Source organism: Myotis lucifugus, unplaced genomic scaffold (genome assembly GCF_000147115.1).
Source record: "Myotis lucifugus unplaced genomic scaffold, Myoluc2.0 scaffold_2, whole genome shotgun sequence".
Lineage (NCBI taxonomy): Eukaryota > Metazoa > Chordata > Mammalia > Chiroptera > Vespertilionidae > Myotis > Myotis lucifugus.
Window position 1 is genome coordinate 9,086,619 of NW_005871050.1, and position 12,333 is coordinate 9,098,951.

At 41.5% G+C, this 12,333-nt stretch overlaps 1 protein-coding gene across 3 annotated transcripts in view; it reads left to right on the forward strand.

The window, feature by feature from the left end:
- ZDHHC9 (zinc finger DHHC-type containing 9) overlaps nt 1-12,333 on the forward strand; it is a 32,322-nt gene that overhangs the window by 6,513 nt on the left and 13,476 nt on the right. For all 3 annotated transcript variants that reach the window (XM_023758083.1, XM_006082122.3, XM_023758074.1), the window contains exons 3-4: nt 6,882-7,042; nt 12,091-12,249. In XM_023758083.1, the coding sequence (XP_023613851.1) occupies nt 6,882-7,042; nt 12,091-12,249 (320 nt within the window). The remainder of the gene's footprint in view (nt 1-6,881; nt 7,043-12,090; nt 12,250-12,333) is intronic.

The window sequence follows — 12,333 nt, forward strand, 5'->3', positions numbered from 1 at the left end:
ACCTCTCTTTCAGTCTTTGAGTCTTCCTTTATGAAATCTTTCTAGTAATTTCTGCATTCATGGGACTAATTGTACATACCACTCATTTAACACATAATCATATGACATTTCTTACATTTCTGATTTCTATGGTCATTGTACTTTGAGCTCTTTCAATGTCAGGGACTATTTCCTGTGTCTGTGTGGCCCCGACAGTGTCGGTGGTCAATAAATGTTGCAGAATGAATACATTCTGGATGCAATTAAAATGTACCAGTCTTGACTTACAGAATCCTATATAATAAAACCCTAATATGCAAATTGACCTAACAGCGGAATCACGGTTGCACTGACCACCAGGGGGCAGACGCTCAATGCAGGAGCTGCCCCTGGTGGTCAGTGTGCTCCCACAGGGGGAGCGCTGCTTAGTCAGAAGCCAGGCTCATGGCTAGCGAGCGCAGCAGCAGTGGCAGTGGTGGGAGCCTCTTCTGCTCAACTGCAGGCAGGCAGTAAGGAGTGAGGGGTCCCGGACTGAGAGAGTCCTGGACTGCGGGAGGGATGTCTGCCTGCCGGCTTAGGCCAGATCCCCCCCGAGGGGTCCCAGACTGCGAGAGGATGCAGGCTGGGCTGAGGGACCCCCCCCCCAGTGCACAAATCTTGTGCACCGGGGCTCTAGTCATAGAATAATAGAGCTGGAAAGGACTTTGGAGACTATGCCCATTCTTTTGCAGGTGAGGAAACAAGGCCCACAGAAGTGAGATTTCTTCATCAAGATCGGTTGGCCAGCCACTGCCTTTATATGACATTACCTTTCATCTCAATGTTAGCTTTTGAATATGGAGTCCTGAAGATGTTCAAATTGCTAAAGCTGTACATAGGGCCGAATGCTAGACCAGCATATTCTGGGTTCTTGGTAGCTAGTGTTTGTTACCTAGTGGCATCTAGGCTATTTGGGCTTCCCCAGCTCATGCTCCTAGAAAATGAAGGCATCTTTGTGGAACACTGATAGCATGCTGGCATGGTATTCTGATAGACTTGCAAGAAGAACAGGGAAGCCCATCTCTAAGGTGAACCTAGAAAGTAAGTTTAGTGAGTTATGAGGGATTATCACCTCTGTGACCAGGATGAGGAGGGTTCAGAGCAAAATTCATACTTTGCTACTCTGTGGGTGAACCCGATGAAAGGGGCACCATGTCCCTGAGGGCAGATGGAAGAGAAAAGGCAAAAACACAAAGGTACCAGGTTTGAGGAGACACAGGATTATGCAGACTAAAGCCAAAATCTCATGTGACAGAATATCTGTGCTTATAGTGCAAGGTCTGGGTTCCTGAAGTTCATTAGGTAAGATTGTGAAGAGGAAAGAGTGACTGCTTCATGATCTCTAACCAACATAGCCTTCTATAGAGAATTGTGCTGTAGGGGTTCAGTCTTGTGCTTCATCTAGCCCAAGATTCTGTCTGTGACTTGGCCAACCAAATGAAAGTTTTAGAAAGGAGTAGTTGCCTCTTTGATATCAATCCGTTGTAGTACTTAGCTAAGCTCAACTTTCCTATTGAGCACATTCCTGGAGAAGGATTGAGTTATGTTACCTGAACAATTCTTTGTGGTTCTGTCATTCAGAATTTTTCTGAATATTTCAGCCTCAATTACCTTTAGTGGTAATGAGTTTCATGTTATCAATCTTTATTGCATGCATCTCCCATCTTTTCAGAATGAGTCTTTAAAACATTTTTTATTTATTGATTTTAGAGAGAGAAAGAAACATTGATTTGTTGTTCTACTTATTTTTGCATTCATTGGTTGATTCTTGTATGTGCCCTGACTGGGGATCAAATCTGCAACTTTGGCATACAGGGATGACTAACCAACTGAGCTACCTGGCCAGGGCAGAATGAGTCTTAATTGGGTGTAGTGAACTTCTGTTTTGGGGAAAGCAAGCACAAAGCACAGGGATGTCCCCCATGATGCTGACATCGGTTGAGGTGTTTATTGAGGGAGAGAGAAGACCTCCTAAATCTTTCTCCTCAAAAGTATTGTGTTTAAGGAGGCACCTTATGCTTCTTGCAAGAAGCTAGTGAATTCAGGGTAATTAGGGGGATACTTCTAGAATGGAGCAATGAGAAGACAAGTACCTCATAATGGTGATTAGATAAGGCTAGTTGATGAAGGGTCTCGGAATACTGGCCTGTGGAGTTTGGGGCTTAATATAATAGGCAGCAGGAAATTGTTCTAAGTTCTTGAGCAGGAGTATGTTATAATTGAATTTTGTTATGTGTTATATTTAAAATTTGTTATAATTATAATGTGAAATTTTTTATAACTGAATTTTGGCAACTTCTTAGCAGGTTTGGATAGAAACTTTGGTCCTCCTTAAGTTAGAGGTTGGTTCATTACCTTAAAAATGAAAATGTTGCCCTAGCTGGTTTGGCTCAGTGGACAGAGCGTCTGCCTGCAGATTTAAGGGTCCCGGATTTGATTCTGGTCACGGGCATGTACCTTGTTTGCAGGCTCCTCCCAGGCCCTGGCCCTGGTCAGGGGTGTGTAGGAGGCAACCAATCGATGTGTTTCTCTCACATCGATATTTCTCTCTGTCTTTCCCTCTCTCTTCCACTCTCTCTACAAATCAACAGAAAAATATCCTGGAGAATTTAAAAGGAAGAAAGAGAAGAAAAAAGAAAAGAAAAGAAGAGGAAAAAGAAAAGAAAGAAAATGTCCCTGTTTGGTTCATTTTCACCATTGCTACTAGAGCAAAACAGTGTTATGCATTTTCCTCTGACTTTTACATAGCAGTAAATCTGGAGGCTGGTTTTAAATTGTGTTTTTAGTGTCTAAGGAAACTTTTTCCTCTTAGTAGACTCTGTCATCAGAAGAAAGTTGAACCAGTCTTATGGGTGTTTCTACATGTTTATTGTGTTTAAGAGGACAGACAGCCATCCATATCAGAGAAGCTTATAGCAAAGGCTTATTTCTATTAGGTGGGACCAAGGGCCATTGTGGGACTCTCTCTAATCTTTGAGTGCTTCCTGCTGTTGCCAGCACAGCTCTTCCTTAAAGCCACCCTTAACAGCTGCTATGGGAGCAGTTTCAAGCAGCTATCCTTAACACATCATCATTGGTCTTATCTTATTCTTTAGCTGTTTCATATGTTTTCTCCAACAAAATTAACTCCTATTTCTCTTGTTCTTCATTTGTTAGACCCATAAAAACTTGTTGGTTGATTGAGTGTACTGATCAAAGAACAACAACAAAAAACATAGCAAGAAAGTTATTGGGCAGACTTGGAAGCAGAGTATTATATAGATAATCAGTCCACATTACCAGTCTGTAAGGCAGAGCCCTGCCATGGAATCTGTCTGGTTTTTTACTAGCTCCACTCATGAACCTTTTTTGAGTTTTCTCAAGTGAATTGAAGTCTGTGTCATTATCATTGTCCCTCCAATGAACTAGCATGCTAGGAATGGGGGATGGTACATGACACACCAGCCCAGCCTGGCACTGCTGGCTATTGCTGGTCAGTACCACCATGTGGTCTGTGGGACATGTCGGAGTCCAGTCATCTAAACCAGCTATGGAAGCCTGAGGCCAGTTAAGAATTTGGTAGAGGGGGACCTATCATGACGATGCCTCTTCAGGTGGCAGAAATGAAGACTTAGTGGGGACAGGGTTGTATATATGAAATTTACAAGGGAGAAAAGCAACTTTCAACCCCCTGGGAAGGGGAAGGCCTCTTGGTATTTTGAAGACAAAGGGGAGTTCTGTTTGCAGGAGTGTATGGATATCATTATTCCAAGATACAATATCAATGGAAACTACTAGGGAGTTTTAAAAACAGTTAGCTTATGTGAATGACAGATCCAGTCTTTCATTAAGATAAATTAGTGATATATGAGGATACTCTTGACTTTTGAGGTTGATATTGGGAATTACTCCCAAATCTTCCCATAGCTTATTCCTGTCAGAGACAGACCTCCAGCTTACTGCAATGATGGGACTAACGGGGGGATATTTTGTATCATAACTATTAAAGGCAGGCACGATGGGTTGTAGTTCACAAGATTCTTAACTGCTGGCTCTCTAAGTTTCCTCTTACTCAGAGTAGAAAGGCCTGCTGGTCCCACATCTGCCTTCCCAGCCACACCCACTCACTAGTGACAACGGGCTGCCAGTAGCCTCATCTCTGGAGAACAATACAATGGGCCTGTTGTGTACTTGTTGACATACAGAGTGGATTGTTTTAGCAGGTGCAGAAGATAGGCTGTGTGGAGATTACAGAGACCTTTATCCGTGATGGTGTAGCGTAATTCAAATCTGTTGTTCTTTGTCTGATTGACAAGCAGGTGTTGGAAGGGGACTTAGTTCAGCTTGGGCGAGTCCTTCTGTGCATGGATGCAACATTAATTTGTGTGTGTGTGCATGTGTGTGTGTATCTGTATATGTGTGTTTGTTCTACTCTCCATATTTTTTCCTTATAATAAAGCAATTTACAATTCCTTTGGTGTCCAATGAGATGGCTCTGATTTTTCTAAGGCTTTTGATTGGAGACTGTACACCAAGGCAGTGTGAGTCCTGGAGACATTACTTCTTTGTTTTCAATAATGATCTTAGGAAGATGGCTGATTTCTGTTAGCGTGGTGATTTCACTTGGCTTGTTCATGAACTGGAGTCTTGTGTTTTTACTGCGGCCTTTGGGTCCCTGATAAGTAGAGGGGACTTTCATTTCTGAATTTACTTCTTGATTATCTGTGACAGTGAAGGGGAACAATGAAAAAGAGGGTACTCCACAAGCTCCTTAATTACCCTGAACTCAGTTAGCCATATCCTTCATTTCTCTAAACATTTTCCCCTACCCTTGGCCTTTAGGAGAAGGAAGTCAACCATACAAAAGCAAACTATGTCCAAGGATTTTCTTAAAAAAACAAATAAGCAGGCAAGCAAACAAAAAGCCACAAAAATCATTTTGCAAGTTCACTATATGTGTTCAGCTTCATGACAAACAGCTCAGCCTATAGTATAGTTGGCTTGCACACCCATGGAGTCATGTGTGTGGCAAGAAAGCAGGGAGGACCTCCTGGGGACTGTTCCAAAACTGCGGTGAATGTACAACCCGGGGTTAAACATTTAGAGTGGACAGCAGCTTACTTGATCCCCATGCCAATGAAGTAAGCCTTTTTCCTTAGCTTACTTTCTCCACTCTCCCTCTGGCCCTTGCTTATTCAGTTATAGTCTGCCTCCAAGAGAAGATCTCTGTGTTGAAGGAGAAAATGTGCCAGGAGGAGGAGAATAAAAATAGGTCAGTGGTAACTCATCACACATTCCCATTTATTTGGTTGGAAATTTACTTTGACTCAATAAGTATTTGTTGATAGCTTCTTTATTCACATACTTGCATTAGGCTCTGGGAGATATAGAACTGTGATGATAATGTTAATAGCTGGCATTTACTTAGCATTTACTGTGTGTCAAGTGCAGTTCTAAGCACTTTATTTATATTCATGCATCTGATCCACACAATGACCCCATGAAGTTCTATTATTATCTTCATTTCACAGATAAAGAGACTGAAAGTAACTAAGACACCCAGCTAGGATCTGGTAGAGCCAGAATTCAAACCCAAGCATTCCTGTTCCAAAAAGAGAAGATTCTTGCTCCTATGAAGTCCAGCTGGGGGAGATGAGGTCAACATAGTAAAAAACAGAAAACAATACAAGGCTCTGGCAGTGAGGATGACGTGGACAGATTAGTGCAGCTTAGGTTAAGCCTTTTGGAGGAGACAAGACCTTTCTACATCCCAGATTCTTCATTTATCAAATGGGTATAATGGACTCTACCTCATAGATTTAGTGTGAGAATTGGATGAGATCATGCATATGAAGAGCTTAGTGCCGTGCCTGGCATATGGTGAGTGCTCAGTAAATTATGACTGTGATGATGACAATGATGGCATTGATGTTTCTGGGACCTGACAGATGAGTAGGGTTGAGATATCCAGAGAGGAAGAGGTATGGCCTTCTAGGTGAATTATGAAGAAAGAGGGGAGCAAACATGATGTTGGGAAGGGGTGCTCAGGAGAAACAATTTTCTTATTTCCTTATGGTCACTAGTTACCTACTAGCTGAGCTAATTGAGGAGAGAAGAGGAATGGATGTTGCAAAGTCAGTCAGCAGCCCTGAAGCTTTAAAAAAATATTTTCATTGATTTCAGAAAGGAAGGGAAAGGGAGAGAGAAATGGAAACATCAATGATAGGAGAGAATCATTGATTGGCTGCCTCCTGCATGCCTCACACCGGAGATCGAGCTCACAACCTGGGCACGTGCCCTGACCAGGAATTGAACCATGACCTCCTGGTTCATAAGTTGATGCTCAACCACCGAGCCACGCTGAAGCTTTTTATTGGCCTTGAAGCATGCTGAGCATGCTCTGTGTCTGACACTTGGACCTTTCTTCATGACTAGTCCTGATCTTTCCTTCCTCCTCCTGGAGCTCAGGCCTAATGCCATATGGGTGCATAGGAAAAGCTCAAGACATTCCCAGAGTGAGAGCAACCTGTGATGCTTGCAGGTCCAGGCTCGGTGGCTTCCCTGATCTTAACAGTTGTGAGCCTTTCCTAAGGCACAGAGGAAATGTGACTCCCAGCAGGCTGACAAGGAGGGCCTGGGCTTGGGGATAGGAGAGGTCCCTTGAGACTGTCTTCTGTATGTTATAGATGGCATCAATCAGTTAAGTATTTGTTGAGCTCCCGTTATGTACGGAACCACTGTTAGGAGTGTTGGGTGTTTCAAGTGAAGTAAAAAGCATGGTCCCTGCCCTCAAGGTATTGCTTGTTTTGTTGACATACTGGTAACAATTTCTGGCCCATATAGGATTAGGTATAACTAAATGTTCAATTGCGTGCTTTCTCCAGATGCCGTTACTTGGCTGTCCAGCTATCTCCTGCCATCCCTGTGTTTGCTGCCATGCTCTTCCTTTTCTCCATGGCTACACTGTTGAGGACCAGCTTCAGTGACCCTGGAGTGATCCCTCGAGCCCTACCAGATGAAGCAGCTTTCATAGAAATGGAGATAGGTGGGTTTTCTAACCAGCTGGCAAGATGCTGTGCTTTAATTAGTAAGGGAATGGCATCAGAATAGTGGTTGCAGATTAACAATCATTTCTAGGCTTTTCCCTCTGAGATCCTGAATCTGAGATCATGCCCACCCTGTGCATTTGCTAAGGCTGCTGAAGCAAGGTTTGAAAGTCATGCTTCCTTTTTTTTTTCTTGTGTTGGGTTGCTTTTCGGGAGGGATTTGTTACCAAGGTCTGCTGCACTGTTCCTAAGAGGATGGTTATTTATTTATTTTTTTACTCTTTGGGCATCATCAACTCATTTGATTTTTTCATGAAAGCTATAAACCTTCTCTTAGTAAAAATATCCTTACATACATGCACATACATACAATTTTGGATGTAATTTCAAGGATTCATAGAACTTTTGAAGCACATTCATGGGTCCATGACCAAGAATTCCTGCTTTAGGAGAACACACAAGGTGAAAGGGGTCAACTATGGTGCCAGGAACCATTGAGAATTCTAGAAATGATAAGGAAGCAGTTACAGTTTCATTACAGAGCAGTCTGCAGCTAAGGGTAGGACTCTCTGGGATAGAGATAGAGTATTACACTACCTAGGAGCCAGGGTGGCTTCAGGAATTGAAGCAGGACATCCCAGGGCTAGAGAGGATAGATATTCTGGGAACTCACACTGGGAAAGAAGGCCACGATGCCAGTACTAGCAGGGACTGGGAGCCCACCAGACCCAACAGCAGTGCCTGCCTAAATTGTTCTCAATTCCAGTACCCAAGTAGCTTGAGTCAGCATACAAGCCAAATAGAGTAGAAGAAAGGGACCCACGACTTATAAGACTAAAAGCTATATCAGTTGAGCACCAGTCTGTGATTAGCCTTTAGTTCTTTTAGGGTGTGTGTTTGCTTGTTTTTTTTTTTTAATTTTAACATTATTTTATTTAATTCAAAACACAAACCTATCGGGGTTCTAATAGGTATTACATTTAATTGTTTGTTTGTTTATTTATTTATTTATTCATTTATTTATTTATTTATTTTTATTGATTTCAGAGAGGAAGGGAGAGAGTGAGAGATAGAAATATCAGTGATGAGAGAGAATCATTGATCGGTTCCTCCTGCACGCCTGCTATCAGGGATTGAGGTCGCAACTTGGGGATGTGCCCTTGACTGAACTGAACCTGGGACCCTTCAGTCCATAGGCCGATGCTCCATCCACTGAGCCAAACCAGTTAGGGCTACAGTTATGTATTATTTTTGAGAGAATTTATATTAAAAATATATTTGTATTGATTTTAGAGAGGGAGAGGGAGAGGGAGAGAGAGATGGAAATATCAGTGATGAGAGAATCATTGATCGGCTGCTTCCTGCACGCCCCCTACTGGGGATCGAGCCCACAACCTGGGCATGTGCCCTTGACTGGAATCAAACCTGGAACCCTTCAGTCCGCAGGCTCTTTCCACTGAGCCAAACTGGCTAGGGTGAGAATTTACATTTTTATATTATCTGCTTATCCAAAAAATAGTGTCTTTTATATTTTCAGATTGAATTTTATGTCCATTAATAATTTTATACACACACATATATATATATATATATATATATATTATTAATTTCAGAGAGGAAGGGAGAGGAAAAGAGAGATAGAAACATCAATGATGAGAGAGAATCATTGATCAGCTGCCTCCTGCATGCCCCACACTGGGAATTGAGCCCGCAACCTGGGCATGTGCCCCAACTGGGAATCAGACTATGATCTCCTGGTTCATAGGTTGACCCTCCACCCCTGAGCCATGCTGGCCGGGCTAAAAAAATTATTAATTGACTTGTCTTTGTGCATGTCACAACAGGTTCATTAGCAAGGTTAGCTCTGTTTTGCCAGATCACTGGGTTTGGCGGCCAAGCACGAGACATCATATTTGTGACCTCTGCATTTAACATGCTTCTCTCGATAGAAGAGTGCATTCTTGAGTTCATACCCATGCATATGTTTATTTTTATGCTAACAAGTTTTTGTCAACTTACATTCAGTGTTCAGCCCTGTACAGCAGGTCCTTGAATAACATTGTTTTATTCAACATAGTTTCATTATAACATGGATGAGATACCGTAGGAACTTAACTCTTGTTTATATTAATTAGCCTATGGTAAAATTGGTTTCATTATATGTCATTTCACTTAAAGTCACAGAACCTATCGAAGACGCTAAGTGAGGACTTACTGTACTGGGTATGCTATGGGTGAGGAGAACCGAGAGAAGAAGGCGGGTGATTCCCTTGCATCATAGCACTTCATAGGGAGGATGAACCATGAACTCTGTCTTCCAGGTGCCTTCATGTAAAGCACATACAAAGGAATATTAAGGTGGCAGGTGCCATGCTGGTACTCATATCCTCTAATGAACAGCCATCCCCATCCTTGTAAGACTTGTGAAACACTGTTATTGTTTGATTTCACAGCATCCACCCCACTCTGCAAAAAAGGGAAAAATGTTCCATATGGCAGATATTTTTAAAATCAAAATGAATTAAAAATATTATGTTTTTAGAATTACCCTGCATAGGGAGAGTGCAATAAGACAGGCACTCTCATATGCTGCAGATGGGCGGCATGCAAATCTATCAATTTGGGAAGCAGTTTGGCAATAGTAATATGGGCTTTAAGGGTTCATACCCTTTGACCCAGTAATTCCACTTCTGTCAGGGTTTAGCTAAAGGAAATAGACAGATTTACACAAATTACTGTAGAAGGATTTTTAGTGCATCATTTTTCTTTTTCTTTTTTCTTTTTCATCTTAATATGGCACTAGCTATTTTAATGCTGGCAACTTCATATATTACTGCTCAGACTTCAACATGCTTTTCTTTTTTCTTTATGTTTTAGAAATTAATTTTAACACATGAATGTATTCTTTTTTCCCCCCCATTGATTTTCAGAGAGAGGGAAAGACAGAGAGAAACACCGATGTGAGAGAAACACATCGATTGGTTGCCTCCTGCACAAGCCCTGACCAGTGCCCGGGCCGGGGAGGAGCCTGCAACCTAGGTACATGCCCTTAGCCGGAATCAAACCCAGACCCTTTGGTCCACAGGCCGATGCTCTATCCACTGAGCCAAATTGGCTAGGGCATGAATGTATTCTTGAGGAAGGAAGGAGGGGGTTGGGATCAGAGTGTGGTGTTCAAGGGGATTTAGCTTTATTTGTAATATTATAACTTTGAATGTAGCATAATTTTTTAAAATTTATCTTTATTGTTGAAAGTATTACAGATGTCCTCCTCCCCCCCCCATTGACCCTATCTTGCCCCTTCTCCCCCCCTGCCCCACTCCCGTCCCCTTCCCAGGCCTTCATCGCACTATTGTCTGTGTCCACGGGTGATGCACATATGCATATAAGTTCTTTGGTTAATCTCTTCCCACCCCCCTCTCCCCTTCCCTCTGAAATACACATCTGTTTGCATGCAGCAGAATTTAAATAGTAAAAAACCAGAGGCAACTTAAATGCCCAACAATAGGGAATGAGTAAATAAATAATAGTACATGCATATGATGGAATATTGTATTGCCAATAATAATGTTTTCAGAAAAAAATAATAATGTTTATTGTATAATCTTAAGTGAAAAACACAGGGTCTAACATTGCATTTATAACATGATCTCAAATTTTAAAAAATCATAAATGTTTATCTGTTAAGGGAAGATAAAGGGAAATACACTGAAATGCATGAATATCCTTGAGCTGAAAAAATATCTTTATTTTTTTATATTTCTATTTTTCCAAAATTTTTACAATAAACATGTATTACTCTTATTTTAAAATAATTGTTTTTCTAAGTATTAGCCTTTTTTTCCTGCATATATTTTATTTTTGCAAGATATTGTGAATCTTTTCCTGTCATCATTCGCTTGTCTACACCATTTTAAAAGGCTGCATAATATTCCATCCTATGCATGTATCATAATTTACTTAACCAACCTCCTATTATGACATTGAAGTTATTTCAGATTTTCACTATAAAAGGGACTCTATGACAAATATCCTTACGTCAATATCTTTTATACAACTCTTTGTAATTTTGATAAGTTCCTAGAAGTAGAATTCCTGGGTCAAAAAGTAAACACATTTAAAATTTTGATAGCCACTGCTACATTATTTACTGGTGATGTATAAAAATACCCTTTCCCCGTCCTTGCCAGCACTAGGTATTTTTTAATCCTCACCCAAGGATATTTTTCCATTGATTTTTAGGGAGAGAGATCGGGGAGAGAAAGAGAGAGCGACAAACATTGATGTGAGAGAAACACATCAATTGGTTGCCTCCTGCACGTGCTCTGAGGGGTCTGGGAATCGAACCTGCAATTCAGGTACATGCCCTTGACTAGGAATCAAACCCATGACACTTCATTGTGAAGGTGGACACTCTCACAACTTAGAAGCATCGGCCAGGGAATCACTAGGCATTTTAAAAATATATATTTTTATTGATTTCAGAGAGGAAGGGAGAGGGGGAGGGAGATAGAAACATCAATGATGAGAATCATTGATTGGCTGCCTCCTGCACACCCCACACTGGGGATCAAGGCTGCAACCCAGGCATGTGCCCTTAACTGGAATTGAACCTGGTACCCAGTCCGCAGGCCGATGCTCTATTCATTGAGCCAAACCAGCTAGGGCTCACTAGGTATTTTTATTCTTTTAAATATTTGTTAATATAGTAGGTGGAAGTGGTATCTTTGAGCGAAGTTGGACGTTTTCATTTTCTGTTTTTAGCCATTTCATTTTCTGTTTTTAGCCATTTTATTTCTTCTTTTATGAATATTTTTCTTTGTAATCAGCCAAAAACTTGAAGACACAATTTTTCACATGCACACAAAAGAATTGTATGGCACTCAGTGGAATCTGATGTTGAGAGTCTACTCTGGAAATGTTAGTATGAAGAAGACAGTGGGCCTAAGGAACCTTTGAATACTCCAATTGCTTTTGGACAACTGGTGAGACCTTTGGGTTCAAACAATGGCTGGCAGTGATGTTAACAGTCTTTACTGATCTACAGAAGCTACCAATGGTGCGGTGCCCCAGGGCCAACGACCACCCCCTCGTATCAAGAATTTCCAGATTAACAACCAGATTGTAAAGCTGAAATACTGTTATACGTGCAAGATCTTCCGGCCTCCCCGGGCCTCCCATTGCAGCATCTGTGACAACTGTGTGGGTGAGTAAAATCATTAGGGCATTGTCTGGGGGGAAAGGCTGAGTTGAAGAAGAGGGTCAGGGTAATTTTTTCTTGAAAATATTA